This window comes from Rhamphochromis longiceps, linkage group LG11 (genome assembly GCF_057381845.1).
Source record: "Rhamphochromis longiceps isolate RC_006_pf linkage group LG11, R_longiceps_female_GT1.1, whole genome shotgun sequence".
In the NCBI taxonomy this organism is placed as follows: domain Eukaryota; kingdom Metazoa; phylum Chordata; class Actinopteri; order Cichliformes; family Cichlidae; genus Rhamphochromis; species Rhamphochromis longiceps.
The window spans coordinates 39,585,179-39,610,113 of record NC_140567.1 but is presented as its reverse complement, the minus strand read 5'-3'; the positions used below and the strand labels follow the sequence as shown (position 1 = coordinate 39,610,113).

General features: G+C 44.4%; 3 protein-coding genes across 7 annotated transcripts; 2 read left to right on the top strand and 1 right to left on the bottom strand.

The window, feature by feature from the left end:
* The first annotated feature begins 1,147 nt into the window (after positions 1–1,147).
* polr3glb (RNA polymerase III subunit GL b) lies at positions 1,148–17,917 on the top strand. Of its 5 annotated transcripts, XM_085424086.1 has the most exons (14): positions 1,149–1,453; positions 2,840–2,992; positions 3,543–3,672; positions 3,768–3,836; positions 4,131–4,187; positions 4,282–4,370; positions 4,598–4,717; positions 6,597–7,406; positions 12,515–12,678; positions 12,863–12,944; positions 13,621–13,728; positions 15,733–15,852; positions 17,514–17,630; positions 17,701–17,917. In XM_085424086.1, the coding sequence occupies exons 2-8, from the start codon at positions 2,888–2,890 to the stop codon at positions 6,681–6,683; spliced, it is 657 nt and encodes a 218-aa protein (XP_085280212.1). In that variant the 5' UTR covers positions 1,149–1,453; positions 2,840–2,887; the 3' UTR covers positions 6,684–7,406; positions 12,515–12,678; positions 12,863–12,944; positions 13,621–13,728; positions 15,733–15,852; positions 17,514–17,630; positions 17,701–17,917. The 5 variants fall into 5 exon arrangements, with proteins under 5 accessions (XP_085280214.1, XP_085280215.1, XP_085280212.1 ...); XM_085424088.1 differs by lacking the exon at positions 13,621–13,728 and having other exon boundaries at positions 1,148–1,352; XM_085424085.1 differs by lacking the exon at positions 13,621–13,728.
* Positions 7,406–11,812, top strand: LOC146660058 (uncharacterized). Its single transcript, XM_085424090.1, has 3 exons — positions 7,406–8,383; positions 8,507–8,843; positions 9,152–11,812. Exons 1-2 carry the CDS (start codon positions 8,133–8,135, stop codon positions 8,742–8,744), a joined length of 489 nt encoding a protein of 162 aa, XP_085280216.1. The 5' UTR covers positions 7,406–8,132; the 3' UTR covers positions 8,745–8,843; positions 9,152–11,812.
* LOC146660056 (major histocompatibility complex class I-related protein 1-like) lies at positions 13,723–21,599 on the bottom strand. The gene is made up of 2 exons (XM_085424091.1): positions 21,463–21,599; positions 13,723–16,652 (listed from the first exon to the last, which is right to left on the bottom strand). Exons 1-2 carry the CDS (start codon positions 21,518–21,520, stop codon positions 15,628–15,630), a joined length of 1,083 nt encoding a protein of 360 aa, XP_085280217.1. The 5' UTR covers positions 21,521–21,599; the 3' UTR covers positions 13,723–15,627.
* Positions 21,600–24,935: the final 3,336 nt, after the last annotated feature.

Here is a 24,935-nt window from a genome sequence, read left to right as displayed (position 1 = left end):
CTATCCAGCTTACTGTACCTTCCTTCCGCCTCACCACCGTGGGAAGCAGAGCTTTCAGCTGCTCTGCTCCCAGGCTGTGGAACTCTCTGCCCCCTGAAATAAGAAATATTGGTTCTCTCCCCCAGTTTAAATCCCAACTCAAAACTCATCTGTTCAAATCTGCATATTCACTGTGAATCCACTGTTTGTTCATTTTATCTTGTGCTTTATTTTATTGTTCTTATTCTGCCATTGTTTTACTAAGTGTTTTATCCTATTGTAAAGTGTCCTTGGGTGACTTGAAAGGCGCTCATAAATAAAATTTATTATTATTATTATTATTATTGTGGCACCATCACGCCCGTGCTGCTGATTCTCGGACCTTCACCCAGCTCAGTGGACGGTGCTAATACAAAAAGAAGAAGTTAAACCAGGCGTCTCACACTCAAATGAGCGGGCTGGCACTGGAGGGCCACCTTAATGTTCAAGGAGTACAAAGTGTTTGTTTTTAACCCTGTAAGACCCAGGCCATCAAAAAATAACCAGAAAATTCTCATGTTTTGGAACTGAGATGTTTATAAACCCTTATAACAAAATCCACATTTTTTCTGCAGCATCATGTTGTGTATGATATATTTTTATTATATATTTTTTTTATCGCATCTGATACATTGGGCATTTATGGCTACTTTTTGTTAACAACAATGTTAATTTTAGACAAAAACAGTTTTGTCCATAACATTTTGAAATTATGGCACATGTTGATCATGATACAAAGGGTATTATAGGTTTAATTTCAAATATTATATAATAATAAAAACTGCAAATGTGAGTGCAAATCTTTTTTCCTCAGTCTTAATTAACTGAAGCTTTTGAGTGAACTAACAGTCAGACACATTAGTCCTCTGTTTCTGGACACACACATGACAGCACTTCTATCATTTAACACGATATTAATGCAGACACTTGTGTACACATTAGAGCTGTTGCACTCCACAACAAGTAAATCCTCCTAACAAAAAGGAACTTCCAGGACCAAACAGCATTATATGTTTTACGTGAATCTATGGTCCGGAACTGGAGGTGACACGGGCCGGAAGAGGCCCCTGTGCAGGGAGTTTGACACGCCTGAGCTAAACCGTCGGAAACACTTCTGACCTGTAGGTGGCGATGGCGGACCGAAGCAGCAGCACGCCGCAGAAAAAGAAGAAGCTGTGATGGCGCGGAGCAGCACGTAAACAGATGTGAACAGATGTTTTAGCGCATAGAAACAGGACAGCTGCTCCGACAGAGACCCGAGGAAGAGATGAGAGAGAGCGGAGTCAGAAGGCGCGACGGGACGGACTGAGGCTGCAGAGAGAGGCGCACTGACGGTTAGGGAGCTCCGCTAACACCGCTGCTAACAGCTAACACATGCTAACAGCGGTTAACAGCTACAACCCGCTGCTGGAGGTCCGCCTCACCAGGTGTCCAGGTGGGAACTGTCCCCACACCGTGATTGGCCTCTGTCTCCATACACACAGAAAGACATGACATGCACATAATGTGCACATAATGTGCACATAATGTGCACATTATGTGCACATAATGTGCACATAATGTGCACATAATGTGCACATAATGTGCATGTCATGTCTTATCTTTTTCATTCAAACAGCTTTGGCTTTTTAATCCGGTTACTCGGGTTTACTTGAATCTCTCGTGTGTGTCACCTGTGAGGTTCAAGGTTCTTTATTTGTCACATGCATAGTTACACAAGTATAACACACAGTGAAATGTAGCCTGACACGCTCCTCGACATGTGCAAAAATGGGGGCGGGGGGGGGGGGGCTGTAGAGGAAGAACATTATATATATGTAGTATATACACTGGGTGAATGTGCAGTAGTAGCAGCAAGCAGGTGAATTCTGTACATTAATATGAATAGACATCTGACTATTTTACAGGATAGACAATATAAACATATTTAAAATTAAAGGAATTGGAATGTACATTGTGCCTTGGTTTAGTGTCTGGAAGAGTCCTGTCTCAGTCAATTATAGATGATGTGAGAGGGCGGGTGTGTGTGTTTAGGGCACGGATGGCTTGGGGATAGAAGCTCCTCTTGAGTCTCTCTGTCCTTGCCCGGATGATGCAGAACCCTCTACCAGATTGCAGAAGTTGGAACAGTTTGTTGCCAGGATGGGACGGGTCCTTCAGTATCTGCGCTGCTCTAGTCCGGCATCTCCTGGTGTAGGTGTCCTGAAGCGGGGGGAGAGCAATCCTGCAGCAGCGTTCTGCTGTACGGATCACTCTCTGGAGGGCTTGCAAGCTGTCACATGTGAACTGAAGAAAAAGTCACGCAAATCATCAGTCATGTATCATCTCACCCCGATACACGTGACATAGGGCTGCTCAATTAATCGAATTTTAATCTAAATTACGATCTGGGCTTTCAACGATCATTAAAAATGACTGAGCCAATTATTAGCCCCTCCCTCATGCTTTACTCTGGCGCTGCTCCGTGTGGCAAATCGAGCGCACCTCTCTGCGTTTCGAACACGTGTCACAACAATTAAGAGGACACGAGGGAAGCTCGGAAAGCTAAGCAGAAGTTATTTGGAGAGGAGAGTGACTGCCGTTGGTTGAAAAGAGAAAAACCTTCAGTGGTGTGGAAACATTATGGGTTCGAGTTCTTCATCATGGTCTCATTGATGAAGCAGAGGACCGTCCTGTCACATGTCTGTTTTGATAATTACGTTTGTTTGCAGACATCACCCCCCCACACACTCACGCACACTGTTAGCCCCGCCTCCACTTCAGCCTCGCATGTTTTGGAGACGGGTGGAGTTCTAATTGTGTTCCGTTGGTTCTGATCCAGGTTCTGCTCTAACTGCTGAGTGGATCTGTGTGACCCATCCGAGTAGCGATGGCGGCACGTGGGCGGGGGCAGAGGATGCTAAGTTTCACTATGGAAACAGTCAAAGGAGATGCTCCACCTCCATCGGTGCAGCAGCCCACACCTGTGTTTCCTGTAAGAGACTCACCTGCACCACTCGGGGGGGGGGGGGATAAGCATCAGACTAGGTGTGACCTAATGATGTCACTCAGTTCCCGCCAATAACTCATGCTGATAATAAAACGCCGTGTTATTGGCTCAGACTTTGGTCGTAAATATTTTGCACTTGTAACTCAGACGTTGTAGTTGTGTAAATATGTTTTACAAAAACACGATTTATTTATTTTTAAGGTCTGTTTGCAGATACAAAGACCCGCAGCCACGACAAACACACAAATCCTCATCTATGCACAAACATAACATTTTCGGATATTTTGGTTACAGGGTTACAAACACCACAATCTGAGCCGCATGTTATCTCAGCACTCAGCTTCTTGTCCTCTCAGATTATTGATTATTGATTATTGATGTGTTCAGGAGTTTGACAGAGGTCTGTCTTCCATCACTGATCAATAATCTGATCAATGCACACAGACAGGCTGTAATTTAAGTCTAAAATTAAGTCATTAAAGTGGTGAAAGCAATGCATGCTGGAACATCGCGTTAATGCCTTGCTTTTGTCAAGGTGATGGAGCGGAAGCCCCTCCCCCTGACAGGCGGGGAGGAGGCGGAGTATCTGTTGGCCCTGAAGCAGGATTTCAGAGGCGCCATGAGGAGTCTGCCCTGCTTCATCCAGCCGCTGGTGACTCACAGAGGTCAGAGGTCACACGTCACACTTCGCTCGTCTTCCCGCTGATGATTTGCAGCTTTATTGTGAAAGTCTCACCTGTGCTTCATGTTTCCTGTCCAGATGTGGAGCGTTACTCTGATAAGTACAACAGAAGCGAGCAGATGGACAAGCTGCTGGACTGGGCTCCAGGTGAGGCTCCGCCCACAGCAAGTGATTAATCAAAAATCAGCAGCATTCACTGTTTTTTCAGGATTTATCCAATCAGAAACCAGGTGAATTTCTGCACATGCTCAGTAGAAGAATTTGGGATAAAAATTTTCAGGTATAAAATAAATATAAATACAGGATGCAGTAGCAGTACACAGTCATACTATACAGTAATACTTCACACTAGCAGTACACAGTAGCAGTACACAGTCATACTATACAGTAATACTTCACAGTAGCAGTACACAGTGCTGTTAACCACTCCCTGTTTTCCAGACTGGAAGAGATTCCCCAGAGAGCTCCGAGTCCACGTCAGGCAACCTGCCAGAGACAGTCAGTACACTCTGATTACACTCTGTACTCTGATTACACTCCGTGTATACAGGTGATGGTCTGGTGTTTAGCGGTGCGCTGTGTGTGTGTTCAGGTGTATCGGCTGCCGTTCAGTCTCCTCCTCCTCCTCAGATGAAGAAGAAGGGTGTGAAGGATAAAGAGGAGGTGCTGCTCAAACTGGAGGTGAGTCTGGATTTAGTCTCGCTGTGAGTCACGTTCCACATTTCTGAGTTTGGTTGTTTCCGTCAGCTGCGTGGAGCGTTTGATGTTTAAAAAAAAATTGTAACGTTAATTCAGTTTGAAGGTGTTCCTAATAAAGTGTCACAGAGTTGGGTTTTATTGATCCAAGTTTACTTTCGGCTTCCTGCTGGTTCCACCTTAAACTAACGAGTCCACCTTAACTGTGCCAGAGCCTGGAGAAGAAGGAGGAGCAGGAGACGTCAGAGGACGAGGAGGGAGAGACGAAGAAGAAGCAGGAGGAGGAGGAGGCAGAGGGAGAGGAGGAGTACGACGAAGAGGAGTTCGAGGAGGTGAGACCAGATCGATCAGTTTATTCAAACGCTCCTCTAACGAGGGTGTAACCAAATAATCCCAGATAATCTCTAAAGGTAGTTAATCTCATCATCAGTGATGTCACTGGGACGTCCTGTTCACACCTGCAGGATGTCTTCTGCTCTAAACTGGAATTAACTGGTTTAAAATGCAGCCAGTCAGAAACCAATCTGGGTTTAATCTGTTAATACAGTGGGGCAAAAAAGTATTTAGTCAGCCACCGATTGTGCAAGTTCCCCCACCTAAAATGATGACAGAGGTCAGTAATTTGCACCAGAGGTACACTTCAACTGTGAGAGACAGAATGTGAAAAAAAAATCCATGAATCCACATGGTAGGATTTGTAAAGAATTTATTCGTAAATCAGGGTGGAAAATAAGTATTTGGTCAATAACAAAAACACAACTCAATACTTTGTAACATAACCTTTGTTGGCAATAACAGAGGTCAAACGTTTACTATAGGTCTTTACCAGGTTTGCACACACAGTAGCTGGTATTTTGGCCCATTCCTCCATGCAGATCTTCTCGAGAGCAGTGATGTTTTGGGGCTGTCGCCGAGCAACACGGACTTTCAACTCCCGCCACAGATTTTCTATGGGGTTGAGGTCTGGAGACTGGCTAGGCCACTCCAGGACTTTCAAATGCTTCTTACGGAGCCACTCCTTTGTTGCCCGGGCGGTGTGTTTTGGATCATTGTCATGTTGGAAGACCCAGCCTCGTTTCATCTTCAAAGTTCTCACTGATGGAAGGAGGTTTTGGCTCAAAATCTCACGATACATGGCCCCATTCATTCTGTCCTTAACACGGATCAGTCGTCCTGTCCCCTTGGCAGAAAAACAGCCCCATAGCATGATGTTTCCACCCCCATGCTTCACAGTAGGTATGGTGTTCTTGGGATGCAACTCAGTATTCTTCGTCCTCCAAACACGACGAGTTGAGTTTATACCAAAAAGTTCTACTTTGGTTTCATCTGACCACATGACATTCTCCCAATCCTCTGCTGTATCATCCATGTGCTCTCTGGCAAACTTCAGACGGGCCTGGACATGCACTGGCTTCAGCAGCGGAACACGTCTGGCACTGCGGGATTTGATTCCCTGCCGTTGTAGTGTGTTACTGATGGTGACCTTTGTTACTTTGGTCCCAGCTCTCTGCAGGTCATTCACCAGGTCCCCCCGTGTGGTTCTGGGATCTTTGCTCACCGTTCTCATGATCATTTTGACCCCACGGGATGAGATCTTGCGTGGAGCCCCAGATCGAGGGGGATTATCAGTGGTCTTGTATGTCTTCCATTTTCTGATGATTGCTCCCACAGTTGATGTTTTCACACCAAGCTGCTTGCCTATTGTAGATTCACTCTTCCCAGTCTGGTGCAGGTCTACAATACTTTTCCTGGTGTCCTTCGAAAGCTCTTTGGTCTTGGCCATGGCGGAGTTTGGAGTCTGACTGTTTGAGGCTGTGGACAGGTGTCTTTTATACAGATGATGAGTTCAAACAGGTGCCATTCATACAGGTAACGAGTGGGGGACAGAAAAGCTTCTTACAGAAGACGTTACAGGTCTGTGAGAGCCAGAGATTTTCCTTGTTTGAGGGGACCAAATACTTATTTTCCACCCTGATTTACGAATAAATTCTTTACAAATCCTACCATGTGGATTCATGGATTTTTTTTTTCACATTCTGTCTCTCACAGTTGAAGTGTACCTCTGGTGCAAATTACTGACCTCTGTCATCATTTTAGGTGGGGGAACTTGCACAATCGGTGGCTGACTACATACTTTTTTGCCCCACTGTAACATGGGATTGATCTCGTGGATTTTCTGAGGCTCTAATTGATGTTTTCTTGGCGCTGCAGGAGACGGATTACATCATGTCATACTTTGATAACGGCGAGGATTTTGGCGGCGACAGCGATGACAACATGGACGAGGCTATTTACTAAAGCACCAGCACACATGACTTCCAGTCACATGTTCCTGCGGTCTGACCGAAGTTGAGTCAGACCGACGACGATGATGATGATGATGATGATGATGATGATGAGACTTTTTCTGAATGTTTTTAAACTTTTGTACAAAATGTAATCAGTTTTATTTTCTGCTGCTGGACCAATAAAAACAGCACGTCTCACACACGCTCTGTAAGCATTTCAGGGAACGTTCCTCCTGGAACCAGCTGATCGTGACAGGAAGCAGCAGCTGGTCTGAGGAGGACCATCGTTACACTCGTGCCTGTGGTAAAACAAAAACTAGTAACACACAGCAACAACAACAGCATCTGGTAACATCTAGCACCCAGGCCTCACAGTCAGAGGACATGCACAGCTGTGGAGGAGCGTCATATCAAAATAGACGGAGGGACATCGTCATTAGGAAAGGAGAGACTGAGGTCAGATGAATGGCTGCTTTCACCATGAGTCACTCGCTGTGTCCGAATTCAGGGGAAGGATGCTCAAAATGCCATATTTGGAGGCAATGACGTCACAGCAACGCGACGAAGGCTGTCCGAATTCAAAGAGCGACAAATGCGTCCTACTTTTACCCAAATGTTAAGGATGGGTCCGATGTATCCTTCGTGTCCTACTATATCCCAGGATTCATTGCGGGTCATACAGGAGATTTGTTCCTGATAACGATGGTGGTCGAAGAGGAAAACACTTTCAAATGTAAGTATATAAAATCTGGTTGTACAAAAGTTAAATTGTTGTAGCGGCCGTGTTGTTAAGCTTTGGGCATCTGCAGAGACATGTTCCTTTTATTTAAATAACCGTAAACCAGCTTGTATTGCGGGTCCCGCGGTTTTTCATGTAATGCCACTTACATACAGCTAATTTAGCCCTGCGACAGACTGGCGACCTGTCCAGGGTGTACCCCGCCTTTCGCCCTATGACAGCTGGGATAGGCTCCAGCGCCCCCCGCGACCCTGAAAAGGATAAGCGGAAGCGAATGGATGGATGGATGGATACAGCTAATTTAGATTTTTTGAATTGGTGACATGTTGTGGGGAACAAAGACCAAATGGCTTAATTTATTAAAACGAGGAGAAAACGATCACCTCTTCACTGGGGTGAAGAATTGGGCCGCTACGGCGTGGAGGTACAAGAATAAATCAATGTACACATCATATTCATATGAGTGCGGTCCTATTAACCCTCATGCTGCACAGCAGCGGTCCCCAACCTTTGTTGCGCCACAGACACGGAGCCTTTAAGGTGTCGCGGATGAATGCAACCACATAAAATGACCAAGACAAAAACTGGTATTTTGTAAATATAATAACAAACGTGAATGTACTGAGTAATTGTGTAACTTTATTAGCAGCGTCCTCCTGAAAATGTGCCAACATTGAGAGTAACGTCCTCCTCTCTGCCGCTTAATGCTCTCTGGTCGTTATGGTAACGTGTAAATATTTCTTTCAAAATAAGACGCACAACTACAACAAGGGAAAGACCCAGGGAAACCGAGTTAACGATACAAACCCTGAAAACCATAAATTTCACAGCGGAGCCTCAACTCCCGTGGCCCGGTACCACACCACTCACGGACCGCTGCTGACCTGTGATGTCCACACGGCGTTCCTCTGGTGTCTGAAAGTCACCCGCTTGCAGGCCAGAAGACATGAGATAACTTTAAAGAATACAAAGTACGTCTGTGTGTTATCAAGAAGATGATTCTTAAGAACACAAGTTAATAAATGTGCAACTACTAAGAGTTGTTGTGGTGTTTTTATTTGCCTGCTGTCATCTTTGATTTCCTCTGCCTTTAGGATTGCGAGTATCCAGGCTCAGGAGAGGGGTCAGTGGGAAGCCCACTGCTGTGCTTGGCCCTGGTTTGCCCTCATGGATGAGGTGATAGGACAGATGCCTTCCACTAAGCCTCCTGTCCTAATGTCCTCTCTCCCCGAGGACACCCCAGGGCCAAGCACAGCAGTGGGTGACCAAAACGACAGCGATGACGAAGCCACCTACGACAGGGAGGAAGAGGAGAAGATGATGAGCTGCTAGACCTCATCAGAGAGGACATGAGGCAGCAAAGAGAGGAGAGGAGAGCAGGGAGAGGATGGACCGACTGTTTCACTTCTAGAAAGATCAGTTCCCAAATGAGTTACGTACTGAGAAATTTATTTATTTGAATATATTTCTTATGTGTTGCATTGGTTTGAAGGTTTTATGGTATTAATAAATTGATTCAAACAAACAGTAATTGTCACTGAACTCAATTTGATTTATGAACATAACTTTGAACAATATTACATGGATATTTATTTGATAGCAATAAATAAATAACAAAAACAATTAAACAAGAATATTTCAAATACACAGTAAAGATGAAAAAACAATATTTACAGTTGTTCAGACAGGATTAAGCTGAGTGACCTGGTCCTGGACCGTTTCTTTTACAACTGTAATAGATTACAGGAAGTCTCTGGCAGTGTTACTGAAGATCAGACGTGGATGGTGCTGCAACTGAGACCTGCGGTTTGTCTTTTCTGGTCAGCGAGTGGAGAATCACACAGGGTGGTCTGCAAAGAGAGCTTTAGGATCCTCCCACTGTCCACTGCATCGTCCATCCACAGGGTTTGCAGGGCTCACTCGTGGCTGCCACACCACTCAGATGTTTTCAGAAATATGCAAGCAGGAGATGGTGGGTGCTGTATTATTAGTATAATACTTGTAACTCTGTAGCAGACAACAGTTTGATAAAGTGCTGTGTAAAAACAAACAAAAGATTAGATTCTATCAGTTTCAAAGATATTTAGTTTATATATGTTATATGACACAGTACATGTGTAAGAATGACCGATGTTGTGCCAAAAAATGATCGTCTGCCAAAAACTGATTTCCGGTTTTTGCCCTAAACTGATTGCTCGTATTTAACCTGCTATGAATAACTTGTTGTTTTATAATATGTGAAACATGTCAAATGTTTCCCTCATTAATGATATCAGGTCACTTTGAGCAACCAGCAACATTCCTGGAACAGGTAGAAGCTGCAACCAGTTTTTGGCAGTGACTTTTATCCTTTATTTATCCAGTTCACAAACAATCTTGTTGACATTAGAAATTTATTTTTTAAGAGTAATCTGGCCAAGAGGACAGCAGACAGCAAAACAAATATATCAATTGTATCTACATTAGAACCAGAGTTATAAAGATACTTGAACAACAGGTAATTATTGTATATATAAAACTCCTTTGTAAACCATGTTCACCGAAGTCTATTTACCAACATACATAAAGATATTACACATATTACACTTGGAAACATTGGAAATCATTTTTGACAGGCGAACACTTCTTGGCACAACGCCGGTAATAATTCAATTATCGTGTAATTAGCTGAGTAATTCCTAAATGCGTGTAGATTAAAGGACATTATTTTACCTGGACATGATTGTCTCTGATGAGCCTAAGGTACAAAACGTGCGGGCGACGACGATAAGGTTTTTCTAGCTCCTCGAGAATTAAAATTGTCCAAACAACTGAGCGACATTTCTGGGTCCATTTTAAAGTTTTCGCGCTGTGGCGCTAGCGACGGGAAAAACACGTAAGTAAGGGCGGAGTTGAAGACTAGGAGGCTGTCCACAGCCCATCTGTTATGTTGGATACTCATTGTTTGTTCAATAAAGTTTCTATGGAGAAAAAAAGGGGGCTGCCCACAGCCGCTCACTTCCTGACTACCCGTCCGTCTAAGGACACTACCTTGTGACGTAGGTAGTTAGTGTCCTTATGAGCGTCCTTCCCCTGAATTCGGACACAGCAACTGCTAGCAGGTAAAGGTGGTTCGATCCCAGGCTGCCTCCTGGCTGCATAGCGAATATCCTTGGGCAAAATGCTAACCCATGTTTGCCTACTGGTGGTGGTCAGAGGGCCCGGTGGCGCCAGTGTCCGGCAGCTTCGCCTCTGTCAGTGCGCCCCAGGGTGGCTGTGGCTACAATGTAGCTGCCATCACCAGTGTGTGGATGTGTGGATGACTGAATGTAGTGTGAAGCGCTTTGGGGTCCTTAGGGACTGAGTAAAGCACTATACAAATACAGGCCATTTACCATTTACCAAAGTGCAACGTTTAGTGATCGGCACATGCTGCGGTGCAGCTGAGGACTAACCCAGCTCCGCCTGTACCAGCCTGATGTCTCTCTCACCATTACGGCCCACACTTTGGGAGTCACTGCACGGATTACGGTGCAGGTGAATGATGTGTCCCTGGACTCTGTCGTGCTTTGGAATAACGTCAGGTGTATGAACCAGGTGTACACCTCCCACAGGCTTCAGACCAGGTGTTTCAGCCTGGCTCAGATTCAGCAGATGAAGTTTACCGTAAAACACCATATTTGGAGGACAGGGTCACCGTCAAGGCTGGACTGGGACAAAAAATCGGCCCGGGCATTTTGACTACAGACCGGCCCACCAGGACAAAGATTGAAAATGTGACGTCATTCAGGGGTAAAACCGCAAAGGATTCTGGGAACTTGTGGCAAGAGGTACTAGCGCACGCAGGCTTTCAATTGAACTCAGTTACACAGCGATAAAAAGAAACCCAAAAAATGGCAAGAAGCTGTTGTATTATTAACTGCAATAGCCGGTCGCATGACAGCCACGGGAAGCCGACGGGTAAAGAGATCGTTTTTTTTAATCGGATTACGTCGTTGAAGAGAAATTTTTTAAGCCATGTTTCCGAAGTAAGAGCCGACGGATGGTCTGGATATACCAAATATAACGTCCCAGAACACTCCAGCTCACATGTTAGTCTGCTCCAAATCAAATCAAATCACTTTTATTGTCACATCACATGTGCAGGTACATTGGTACAGCACATGTGAGTGAAATTCTTGTGTGCGAGCTTCACAAGCAACAGCTTCCAAGCATTTCCACACAGGTCAGTCTGCTGTTGTAGTTAATGCGTCATTTTCATAACATAATTAGTGATATGAATGTGACAGGTGAGACCTGGAGACTTGGGACCGCCCCTGGTGGGCGGAGCTGGTCTTCGCTCCTTTCATAAGCGCAGGTGTGGGCAATTGGGTATTCCTTTGCAAACCTGAAGCTGCGAGTGCTTGGTCCGAGTTGGGCAAGTTGGTGTTTCTTAACTATGAAAGTCTGATACGCGTCCTCCCCTAAACTTCTGTTAGAACGGTAGGTTACACAAAAATGTACCACTTGAGCTCTGGCTGTTGGCAGAGGTTTACAGTTATTTGCACCCTTGTAGGTGGGAAACATTGCTCCCGTGAGAACGGTATAGTGGACTTCATCGCCACTGACCCACATTTATTAGCAATGCGCGAAAATCACGTGATTGCTAAACAAGGGGGAGGGTGCATCCGGCCTCCTCGGCTGTAATTGGTCCAGCCCAGAGTCGATCATGACCAATTGGCCAATCCAACACCTTTCATTATATATACCCTTCCTTAAAAAAAAAAAAAAAATCCATCGGCCCATAAAAACAAAAAATCGCCAGCGGCCCACCAGGCAAATGCCCGGTATGCCCGATGGCCAGTCCAGCTATGGTCACCGTTAAGATACAAACCTCTGCAGCTGTGGCCAACCACCTGCTTTCTTTCTGTGAACTGATGACCTTTGCCCTCTGAGCATTCCTCCTGGCTCTGATTTTTAAATTTGATGTTTTCTTGTCTTTGCGACTCCAGACATGCCGATCCATGTTTTCTTCGCGTCTCCTCAGACACAAACTGGACCTCTTTGTTCTTATTTTAACTGAAGACTGAAATTATGTGTAAATGATTTCTTTTCCTTTGCATGTGTCACGGTGTGTGCTGCAGCAGGCAGGGACCCAAACGCAGGACTCGTACACGGGATGAAAACTTAAAGCGGACACAGAGGAAAACACAGCAGGACAATGAGAGGACGGGGACAGGAGGGAACACAGCTGGGACCATCAGGGGGCGCCACGCCAGTGCCACAAATGTTGGGGGAAAAAAAAGAAGTTGGTACTATTATTTCTAAATACAAAAAATAATCCCACGTTAATTAAAATGCAAAGTAAATCTTATTTAATAGAAATATTATTTGTTACAACATTACGCCCCCCCCCTCCCCGCATGGTGCGCCCCCTCCCTCCCGTATCATGGTTCCTTTTGGACGTCACCACATCAAAAAATCAACACAAGATGTCAAAACGGCCAAAACTGTCAGGTGGCCAGGGAAGAAAAAAGAGAGAAGAAGAGGAGGAGAAACGAGAAAAAGACAGAGGTAGGTAACGTTAGCCTACATGAAATTATTTGAATGTGATAGTAACCTACATTTTTAGCATTAAGCTAATGTTACATGATTCGCTAATTGCTAATCAATAAATAGCTAGTTAACTGTTTTAACGTCAGTTAATATTGTGGAGGGGGCTAAATTGTTATGGAAAATAATAATGTAACGTTAGGTAATTACAGTACTCCCACCTTTCCCACCATTCCTCATTTGTATTCATCTTTTAAGCAGGTGTTTTTTGTTTACATTGTTATTGCCTTCTGGTTAGCTAACGTTTACCCTGCAGGTAATAGTCACTTTTCCACCCCTGTATATATTATAGTTGTAAGCCTAGTTGTTAAAGCGCACATCATTAATGATAATTAAGCAATATCACATGAGAGGGAATGCTGTTTTTTAATATGAGCACTGCTGTGATTCGGTCAAAGATAATCATAACATAACATTCTCATATGATATTATACTGTTACTTTGCATTCTGCTATTCAGCATTTCACTGTAATGATGACAATAAATTGAATCTAATCTAATTTGCATATCAGTTAACATCATACATATATCTCTTTGGTTTTTCATTTATATTATATCATTTCATTTTATTCCTGGAATCATATGTTTTTATTATTAGACTTTAATACTCAGTGGTGTCACATACTCCTCTCTTCAGATGCACTGTTGAAGTTTCTAAATCCCACCCCTGGGCCATCTACCACATCTACCGCTGCTGCCTCCACTTCAGCAGCACAACCCACCAGTTTTGCAGCAGCATCAAGCGGTGTTATTGTATTTCATATATTCATTTTTTATTTTTTTGTATTCATTTATTTATTCATATATTTTTTTATCTTGTTAATTATTCTGATTGTGAATTTGCTTTCTTTAAGTAAAAAAAAAAAGGTCAAAGACAAAGCTATTCGGTTTCTTGTGAGTACATACACTACACTGCCGATGTAGGGGGGCGCCACCTAAAATCTTGCCTAGGGCGCCAGATTGGTTAGGGCCGGGCCTGGCTGGGACACATCAGACCTAACGAGACAGGGGGAAGCGAAACTAGATACACTGCACACAGGACAGGAACTATCAAAATAAAACAGGAAACACACAGACTCAGGACACACAGCTTACACAATGAGTGGGGAGACATGAAACGTGGGACATGGGAAATCACAGAGTATACACTGCTGAGGTAAATACTAAGGGAGGAACAATCACTAAAGAAAGCCAAAACCATGAACAACAATAAGAACATAGTGTTACGTTACGTAGTTACAACGTTTGAAACACAAAAACTCGTGACAGCATCCATCAATAGATAAATATGACACAAATAAAATCATGACTTTATTATAAATAACAGAAGGACATTTCTGTTTGTGGGTTCATTTTGAAGCTTCTAGTATTTTGAAGCACTGTGTTATTAATTCATTTATTTCACATGCTGGGTCCACGCCCTCATTTTATGTTTGACAGCGTTTTAGTAGGTAAAAGCTTAGACATGAGCTGAGCTGCGGTTTGGGGAAGGCCTCGAAGGGGCCAGGCAGAACCCGTGTACTACACAGAAGTGAAGAAGTTGGAGAATTGAAAAGGGAGGGTGGGGCTCGTAAATGAGAATAAACAGCTTGCAGAAGTGGGGGAACATATAGAGATGAGAATCAGAAGGGGCGTGTTTGGAGGCGGGGTCACACTCCTGAAATTCCGATACTTAATCTCCATTATTTGTTTCAGGAAGTGACCTTAATTGGTCGCGAGTGCCTAATGCTAGTTAGACTGACTATCAGTCTGCATCCACACATACTGCTAATTAGTAAAATCCAATCTAAACCGTAGAATTTCTCTCACTACAACTGGAGCTCCGCCTCCACAGATGCTCTGTTAGTACAGAGGTCATGATGGAAATATGTTATATGCAAATATATTTTTGTACATGTTAATATTTCATACATGTTACTGTGTTCTGTTTGCAGCGAGAGCAGCGACAAACTGGAGCTCAGTTCCTTCTGTAGGTTGTTAGGTTTTGTATTGTTGATTGTCATTTATGCTTAGAAATATTTAACCATATATGCTTAGAGGTGTATAATCAATTGTGTAGTGATAGGATGTGTGATCTTTAGCAGGCTGCAAAGGCTTGGTGTGTATTCCACACTGGAATGCACACCTACATCCTGGGAGCATGGGAAGAGGTCGTACCTTGTTTTATTGTTTTATGGTAGGATAAACGTGGCTGTATCTGTTTTAGGCTAAGTGCCTTTTGTTTAGATGAACTGTTGGACTTCCAGACCAGCAGGTTTAGGGAAGTCATTTATGGGGTCACACTCTGACCCCACACACACACACACACACACACACACACACACACACACACACACACACACACACGGTACTCTTTGTTTGTATGTAGACGTCATATGTTAATGACCCTATGCATATTCATGTAACCACAATAAAAGGAGTGCTATGGGGAACCTGGCTGAGAGTCTGATGGAGGTCAAGTGGTGGGACGACACTTGGCTCCAGGCAGGTCTCCCTCATGCATGAGTAACACGAAGAACTCTGCCTACTTGGTGTTCAATGCTTTTGCTGTGTAATTATATTGTCTTCAACGTTCCAGCGAATAGGTTCAAGCTACAAACCTATCAAGGTACACCCATAAAGGTGATTCTGATGCCACACAGAGTCACGTCACGAGGTCGTCTGACTGCTCTCTCTCTCCCACCTGCTCCTGTGTTTCTGTTGCCACGCCCTCTGACCTCTCCTTCCTCCTCCTTCTCCTCCTCCTCAGCACCAGCAGCAGCAGGACGGCAGCGAGCAGCAGGAAGACCAGAGGCGAGATGGAATGAACTCTGTGAGAGTACGATGACTCCGCCCTCCAGTTTACCCTCAGCCGGTTGTCCAGGCTCAGGTGAGACGCCTCACAGGTGTAGTTGTGTTTCCTCTGCAGCTCCTTTTCGTCGACCATCAATGTCTTCCTCACTTGGTAGAGGCCGTTCCCATTGGGCAGCACCGAGCCGATGCGCAGCTCGCCTTCGTCCACGGGCTGGCCGTCCCGCAGCAGGCTCAGGTTAATGTGGCGAGGGTAGAAGTCAGTGGCCAGGCAGGTGACCTGAGCCCCGCCCACCACTTGCCTGGTGATAAAGCGGAGTCGAGGCTTCACCCTTCGCATCACAAGGTGCTTCTCGCGCTCCAGGAAGTGTTGGAGCGTCCGCACACAGAACGGTAGATATATGTTTGAATACAGCATCTGGAAGGATGTTTTCTTTAGGGCGTCCCACTGGATCTCCCAGCCTTCCCTGACAGCATACGTGAAGTGGGTCATGTTGTAGAGCAGGCTGTCGGCGTCCTGCCCGTTGGAGCCGTCTCTGAACATGATGAGTGCCGGCTGGCCGTCCTCCAGTACCTCGCAGCCCGTTACCCTCTGCTGGACATGAACGCCATCGATGGTCAGGTTAAAGCGATGCTTCACCAGATTCAGCCTCTTCTTCATGCTGGAGTAAATGTCTCGTAGCACAGTCACGGGCTCCTGGCCCAGGTTGAGTTCCGCTTCGTGGTCAGATGCCGTGCTCGCCCTCATCACCCGGTCGACCTTTGAGTCATAGTATCCCACCTGGATGTCATCCAACATCAGAACAACAGTGAACTCTGGGAAGTGGGCAGAGCCTGGGATGTAGGAGGCAAGCGCCCAGAGGGAGTGTCGTCCTGTGCCTGATGGAACAAATTTACAACAATGTTACTTAAAATAACGTAAAACTTCAGGCTAATGTTCCCAAAGCTCCCGACCTCTGGGCTCTACCCTTCCCCACTACTGGCTCCTGCTGAACCCGATTATCATGCCATTGGCTGAGGTCGGAGTCCTGCAACCAGTGGCTGCTCTCCGTGGCCTGTGTAAGCACAGTGGTTGTTGTGTTGGTGTGTTAGCCTTGTTTGAGACATTTCATCCCAGAAGCGTGTTCAGTTCTAAAACCAAATGGTAAAAAGTCCCAGGTGCTTCATGTGCTTCATCACATGAACCATTGTAAAAAAAACCAAAAGCATGTAGGTCATTATCAGGTTTTGGGTGAAACCATTGTTTCACTCTATATCACAGGTGTCAAACTCCAGGCCTCGAGGGCACAACTGTACCCTCAAACACAATAATAACATGGACTGAACCACCACTCACAACCACCAGCACTTTATAGCCTCTGTAGAAACTATCTACACCCTCACTTATCTTAACTGCACTACTGTATAGCTCTGTGTAAATAATCATTCTGTACATTCAATAATCTTTAATCCTACAACTGTTTACAACTTGCATAGTTCCCATTTCTGTATAGCTGTATATCTCAGATTCTGTAAAGTTATTTATTTCATATTCTGTATAGTTTTTCATATTTATATCCTGTTCATAGCCTGCACATAGCTTGTACTCACTACAGCCTGTACATACTTATAGTTATAGAATATTCACAACATACTTCATACCGTGTACATTATAACTGTCACGACCTGCGGGGTCGGCAAGGCACTGATCAGCAATCTCTCTCCCCCTCCCCTGTTTTGCCGGGGCGGAACTCATGGCAGGTTCACGCCCTCAGCCCACGCCCTCCCGGATCATGCACACCTGGGCCTCATCAGACCAGCTGGTATATCAGAAGGAGGAGATCAGCTGTTCAACGCTGGATTGTTGTGAAGACTCCTGTCAGTACACGTCGAGCCCTAGTTTCCCACACTTCCGCCTCAGAAAGTAACATTTGTCTCTCTGTTCTAGATTCCCCGGACCCGACCCCGTGTTTCCCCGTGTGGAGCGTGTAAGAGGTGGCTGGTCACTAGCGGAGAGAGGTTGGCGTGAGCATGTGTGTGATCCCCTTGTTTTCCCTGGAGCCCTGGAACCCGTCCTCGCACATCTTGTATATAGCACTGTCCTCACACTGCCTGTAAATACACTTGGTGAAGATTTTTGTGAATAAACGGTCTCTGTTACAACACACTCCGGAGTCCTGCGAGTGGATCCTCAGAGCAACCCGTGACAATAACATACCATAATAGACCCATTTCTGTCATGGTTCGGCTGTGTGGCAGGCAGGAGAAGGACCCAAACGCAAACTCACGGAGACGAAACGTAAACTCAAAAACACAGCTTTAATGCTGGCATAAAGTGAAACACAAAAAAACAGTACTAAACTTAAACTGGGGAGACTAACGCACGAGGAGCCACAGGGAAAAATCACACAGCTATGAGGGAGACTACGACACTGACAAAGAGAAACACAGGGCTTAAATACACAGAGGGATAACGAGGGAATGAGACACAGAAGGAGGGCACAGCTGGGAGAAATCAGGACTGGACAAGACAGAGACGCAAAACTAGAAACACTCACATGAGGCATGGACCTTCAAAGTAAAACAGGAAGTATCACACAGAGACGCGAACTAGACACAGTGGAGACAGCAACTAAGAAACAGAGACAAACCATAAGGCAGAGGTCTAAGAACCAAAATACACAGAGGGAAATACTCAGCTTTGAACACAAGAGACTAGACTAGAGGGAGTAACAAAAGACCAACCATGAGAACATAATGCACAATGCAGGGTGACAGAAAACAAGAAACTCAAACATGCAAAGACCCACAATAAACAGAACAGAGGGGGCACAGAGAGACATGAAGGGCAGGGGAGACTTAACATGGGTTGAAACACAAGGGGGAACTAATAAGCAAATGAACATAGGAGGCCTAATGAGCTAAACATACTATAAACATCAAAATGAACTAGAACTCAAAACACTGGGTCCTAAGACCCAGGATCGTGACAATTTCTGTAATATACTTACATATCTATACTATTGCTAATATATATTGTAATATATCTATATCACTAAAGCACTTCTGGATGGATGCAAACTGCATTTCGTTGCCCTGTACTTGTGCATTTGCAATGACAATAAAGTTGAATTCTATTCTATTCTATTCTATTCTATTCTATCTTGACAGCAAAATTATTTCAAGCAAGGAAAATTCATTTCTGCGTGCAGGAAATGTGTTTTAATGTTTGCTATCATTCAATTTCAATTTCAATTTTATTTATGTAGCACCAAATCACAACAGCAGTCGCCTCAAGGTGCTTTACATTGTAAGGTCGACCCTACAATAATACATACAGAGAAAATCCCAACAATCATATGACCCCCTATGAGCAAGCACTCTGGTGACAGTGGGAAGGAAAAACTCCCTTTTAACAGGAAGAAACCTCCGGCAGAACCAGGCTCAGGGAGGGGCGGGGCCATCTGCTGTGATTGGTTGGGGTGAGAGATTCATATACACACACAATAACAGCCCCTCTCACTCAGCTCTGTGTGCTGACAGACCTGCCCCACATGGCTGGGACATTTGACCTCAGAACTGAAGAAGCTTCTCGAATGAAACGTCTTCAAGCAACTTAAAGAAGTCCAGACGCTTTTCTTCCCGAGCTCCTTAGACTACTCAGGGATTAATAAAGTATTCTAGTTCTGATTTGGTGTTATATAAATAAAATTGATCTGAACTGAATTGAAAATTTAATATTTTTGATCAATTATTAAATGATTTAACAGGGACTTATTAGAACTAATGATTAATAATTAAGATTGAATAGTTTTAATCTTTGGTGCAGTTGAGGAGGGTCTATTGTTATTTCTTTGTAGATTTTTATGCTTAAATGGTTTCTTTGGTTTGTTTGCAGATGGCCCGGGAGCAGAAGCTCCAGAGAGATGGGATTTTAGTGGCATTACTAACTGCCACTAAATTACTTACTGGTGCAGGTTCCGCTCTTCGGCAAAGGTTTCTTCATTTGGTTCTGTCCAAGGCGTCCTCAGGTGATGCGTTAACGGTCTAAATGTCTTCTTTGATTTTGTCCAGCCACTGTTTCTTTGGTCTGCCTCGAGGCCGGCGTCCTGGGTCGATCCTCGTAGCCGTTTTTGCTACAGAGTTCTCATCGCTTCGAATCACGTGTCCATACCACCTCAGGTGGGACTCGAGCATCTTTTCCTTTATTTGGGCTACACCTAGTCACTTCCGTATGTCCTCGTTAATAACCCGGTCCCATCTCGTTATTCCCATTCTCCATCGGAGCACGTGCATCTCCGTGTTGGCCCGCATTGACCACACATGAGCAGGCCCTAAACACCACGGAGATCGTGGTGTTTAGGGCCTGCTCATGTGTGGTCAATGCGGGCCAACATGCGCAGCCATTTTCCCATGAGTCGATCTGGCATTTTTGTGTCACAAAGTACACCAGTGACCTCTCGCCATTTTAACCAGGCTGCATTATTCGTGCTCGGACATCGGAGGTGATATTTCCGTTGTAGCTGATGACTGAACACAGGTAGCGGAACTTCAACTCTGTGTTATGATGGTGCCATCAGTTTGGGGAGTCTCCTTCCAGGTATTCAGTCTTTTTCATATTGACCCCCATACCATAGTTGTCGAGCCGGGTCTTCCAGAGTTGAGTTGTCGTTTGAGTCTCTTCCCTGACCATATGAAGACAATCTTACCAAACAAAACGAGGCACACTGATGTCTAGATTTCACATAATTTCATGATGTGGTAAATGATGAATACCTGGGAAAGGAGAAGTGTGAAATCTGTCATGGTCCTGAGTCTGTGGACTTTTTCTGTTTGTATTAGTTATCCTTGATTTCATGATGTGTTTTTGCTCGTCTCTTGGTTTTGATTTCTGTCTCTAGTATTCCCCTCTCCTCAGGTCCTTTGCATTTCTTGTGTTCTAGTTCTTTGGTTGTGGTTCTGTGCTCCTTCTGTTTAGTGTACACTCATCCCTGCCGGTGTGTTCCCTTTGTTCTCTGTCAGCTGTATCCCCTCGTCAAGTCCGCGTCTGTTATGTTTCCTATTTTACTTTGAAAGTCTGTGTCCTATGTCAGTGTTTTGAGTTTTGCTTCCCCTGGTGTTGTCATGTCAGATTACGCCCAGCTGTGCTCTCCCCCTGTGTCTCATTCCCCTCTTTATCCTTCAGTGTAGCCCTGTGTTTCTCCCTCATGCTGTGTGTTTCCCTGTGTGCCTCCACGTATGCTTAGTTTTCCTGATTCCCAGTTTAGGTTTTGTATGTTTTTTTGTTCAGTAATAAAGCTGCTTTTTGACTTAGACTTTCGCCTCTGTTGAATCTGCACTTTGGGTCAATCCCTGCCTGCCACACAGCCCTAACATGACGAAATCCTTACAAATGCTGTCAAAGTTAGGGTTTTTTTTTTTGTTTTTTCTTCCTTTTCTAAAATCAAGTTTGAATCCAGTTTTTACACGATGCCGAGCAACATTTTAAATGTACAGAGAGATTAAAAAGTTTGAACCTGTAAAATCAGTCTGACATCACAGGTCCATCGGTGAAATCACTAACCATGTTTTTATCTTTTACCTTTGATTTAAAAATGTGACATTTGAGTCTCTGAATGATTGAATTAATCAGGACGTTGAATCGAACAGATAACCAAACACTGACAGATACAGGTACAGTCAGACAGGTGAGCACAGCAGCTTTCACTACCTGAGCTCATGGTGCGGTGGAGCAACAAAGACATCAACATCAGCTGCAGGACAAACATGTCGATGAAGCTGATCAGTCCTGATCTATTCCGGTTGGTCCTGATCCGTATTCGATCCGTCTGTGTCTCAGAGAGTCTTCACTTTCATTTTCTGAGCTCTGAGTTCCGGGGCAGTTTAGGCCAATCAGCATCCTTCTTTCACTGTCTCTGGGCAGATTTGAGGATTGTGACCAATCAGACAAAAATAATAAAAACGGTTTGCATTCTTTGCCACGGCTGCAGCATGACCAGCTTAACCTGGACTGTTTGTCCAGCAGCTGCTTCTTTGAGTGTGTCCATGAACACGTTATTAAAAAGTCGTTATTTGACTTCCTGAGTTTGTAAAATGAATAAAATCTGCTATTCGGTTTTTAAGTGATGACGTGATGAGTCCTGCTTCCAGGCCCGAAGTAGTCTGCATTTAATAAGGCTTTTGTGTTTTTAATATGTTTTAATGCTTTGTATCTTGTTCTATTTAATCTCAACAAGCCCCTAAAAACAGTCAGTGATTGCTGTCGGCCTCTTTCGGTTTTATTACCGCTAATCGTTTTAAAGCTCAGTTTTAAACCTCACGATGTAACTCCAGCCCAGCAGCAGTATATTAATGACTAACCTCGTATTGTGGATGGATTATCTCAGTTGTTCTCCTGACTGAAGTTTGGTCCGTTTACAGCATCCTGCCATGCGATTACATTTGTCCCGAACCATCAAGTTAACTTTTATCAAGTGGAAAAAAGTTAGCGTTCATCCTCCAGCTTCACTGTGTTTATGCTAACATAGCTGTGTTGCTAGCGGCCACGTAGCACATCATTATATACCAGCTAGCCCAACTTCAGTAACCCTACAAACGTCACTGCTGTTTAGTTTCCTGTCTTCATTTATGTTGGAAGTGATAGCAGAGCTGTACGTTTGAATGCTTCATAAATCTCTCAGTCAGAACATGCTACATCATGTTTAGGTGGAAGCTAGCGACCTAACTTCCTGCTAACTTCTAACTCTGTTAAATGTAATAAATTTGGTTTTCATGGATGTTAAACGTAATTGTTTCACCTGGTAAAGCAGCAACGCTGATCATTTTATTAAAGATGAAAGAATTTAGAAGTTTTTCAACTCTCAGTAATGCTACAGTGATCATTTGACTTTGGGACCTGCAGCAGAGTTTGGGCCCAGACATGGCTAATGACGTCAGACTTAAAGACCTGATTGTAAGGAAACAAGAAGGAAATGAGCCTGTGACTTTCTGCCCCAAAAGTGTCAGTGCTGGACTCATGCAGACACAGATAATCCAGAGTACATCACGGTCAGGCCGACACAGGTGAGCTCTGAAACAGGCTGAAGGGTTCAGGTCATACTAACTAAAGGTGCAGGTAAATATTAATAAATAACAATCATAATAAAGCAGAGGCTCGTTAGCGACCTGCTGACCTGTTGTCCTTAAAGTGAGTGTGGAGCTGCAGGTGCAGTGTGTGGATTCAGACATTAGGCTGTGATACTGACCTTTGCCCTGCTTTCTGCCTGCAGGCTCTAAAAGTGGAAGCAGAGCTGGAAACATGAGTGGCTGAGTCAGAAGCTGTCACGCTGATCCTCAGCCAATCACACACCACCGCTGACACACACACACACACACACACTGGTTTTCATATCTTAGTGAGGACATCCCATTGACATAATGCTTTCCCTAGCTGCTTACCCTCACCATCAAAAATGAATGCCTAACCCAACTGTAACCCTGACACTAAAACCACATTTTGAGCCTCAAAATTACCTTCAAACCCGCAGGGACAGACATGATGTCCCCATAAGGGCTGTTGGTCCCCACAAGTATAGTGGCATGCCAATTCTCTGTCCTCACAAAAACGTCTAAACGTGTACACACACACACACACTGCAGTGAGTCAGTGGTTTCTAAAAACGCCCTTGTCCAGCGTGTCCTCATCTTTCCAGGAAAAACAGGAAGTTAAAAATACAGATGCACCTGTGCTGCTCAGAAATGCATCTGTGCGACCTCTTACCCACTTCAGTACACACACACACACACACACATTTGTGGTCCTCTGTGTCAGGTATCTCTGGATGTTATGTGTGGACTGTTTTTTCTTGTTTATTTGACATGTTTCAGTCACGTGTTCATTTCTCCTGCCAGCAGGGGGCAGTTCAATTCAATTTAAGTGATATAGCACCGCCACAAGAACAGCCGGCTCAAGGAGCTTTATACTGTCAGGCAAAGACTACAGTGTTACACAGAAACTCCATTTAGACGACCTCGTGTGTGAGCAAGCACTTTGGTGACAGTGGGAAGGAAAAACTCCCTTTTAACAGGAAGAAACCTCCAGCAGAACCAGGCTCAGGGACTGGCTGGGGTGAGGAGAGCTGCACTGACAGTGCTGTTATGAAGTAAACCTGAACATGTTTAAATCACAGAGCAGGGGCCCGTTCTTCGTACCTCGCTAAGTAAGTTAGCCGGATTTGACTGTTGACGATTTCGCGTGATCCTGGATCGTTCGGTTCTTCGAAGCCCATCCGGGACTTGCTGTCATAGCAACAGAGCCGTAAGCGTAAACCTGCTTGGGAGCAGGTTTACTTTATGTAAACAGGATTAGATCGCGGCCACGCAGGTATTTCCGCTTCATGTATACGAAAGCAACAGCGATATTTTACCACTGTGTTACCATAAATACATATTATCAGTGTAACTAAAGATAATGCAGCACTTGATCCATTTATTGATGTCACACAGATACATACAGGTCATTTCCTAAAAAAGGGAAATGTACTATTAACATTCTATTACATGTATGTGATTATTACAGATGTAAGTCAGATTTCAGAGTAGTAATTGTAAATTACTTCGTGTAATCAAGATGAGAGACCACGGCTATAAAAGCGAAGGTGGATTTGGGAAGTCTGTCGCAGTCATGTCCTGTCCGTTTACGCGAGCCACCCATTGCGGAAGGTGCAAGATTGATAAGGAGAGTCCTCAGAATCCAGCGTATATTGCGGGACAGACAGGATCCTTTAGCTCAGCGCGACAGTGTGCTCATAGAGAGATATCGATTTTCCCGTGAGGGTATTATTTACTTAACCAACTTGTTGACGAGGGGGTGCAGGACCACCACCTGTCTTTTTTTGCTCTGCCCTTTTCTTGGTTGCTGTTATAAACAAACAAACAGATTATTTCAGGGTCTCTGTCCAAGAGACGAAAAGCAATATAAGTGATAAATATTACCATTCTGTAGAATATTCTTATATTTCACTTTTACTTGTTCCCATGTTCTAGTGGGTCCTGTTGTGGCTCTAATGTGAAAGGGGATATAATATAACATAATGTAATATAATATAATGTAATATAATATTGGATAATATAGTGTGATATGATAAATCTACCCTACCACCTACTGGTGTTGGCCAGAGGGGCCGATGGCGCGATATGGCAGCC

What these genes read in the sequence shown, in the direction of transcription:
- polr3glb (XM_085424088.1), top strand. Translation starts at nt 2,888, where the DNA reads ATGGCGGCACGTGGGCGGGGGCAGAGGATGCTAAGTTTCACTATGGAA. An exon ending in GCTGCTGGACTGGGCTCCAG is followed by an intron (nt 3,837 to 4,130) that starts GTGAGGCTCCGC and finishes CCTGTTTTCCAG; the next exon opens with ACTGGAAGAGATTCCCCAGA. An exon ending in CAGGCAACCTGCCAGAGACA is followed by an intron (nt 4,188 to 4,281) that starts GTCAGTACACTC and finishes GTGTGTGTTCAG; the next exon opens with GTGTATCGGCTGCCGTTCAG.
- LOC146660058 (XM_085424090.1), top strand. Translation starts at nt 8,133, where the DNA reads ATGGTAACGTGTAAATATTTCTTTCAAAATAAGACGCACAACTACAAC. An exon ending in ATAACTTTAAAGAATACAAA is followed by an intron (nt 8,384 to 8,506) that starts GTACGTCTGTGT and finishes CTCTGCCTTTAG; the next exon opens with GATTGCGAGTATCCAGGCTC.
- LOC146660056 (XM_085424091.1), bottom strand. Translation starts at nt 21,520, where the DNA reads ATGTTTGTCCTGCAGCTGATGTTGATGTCTTTGTTGCTCCACCGCACC. An exon ending in CCACCGCACCATGAGCTCAG is followed by an intron (nt 16,653 to 21,462) that starts GTAGTGAAAGCT and finishes TTGTTCCATCAG; the next exon opens with GCACAGGACGACACTCCCTC.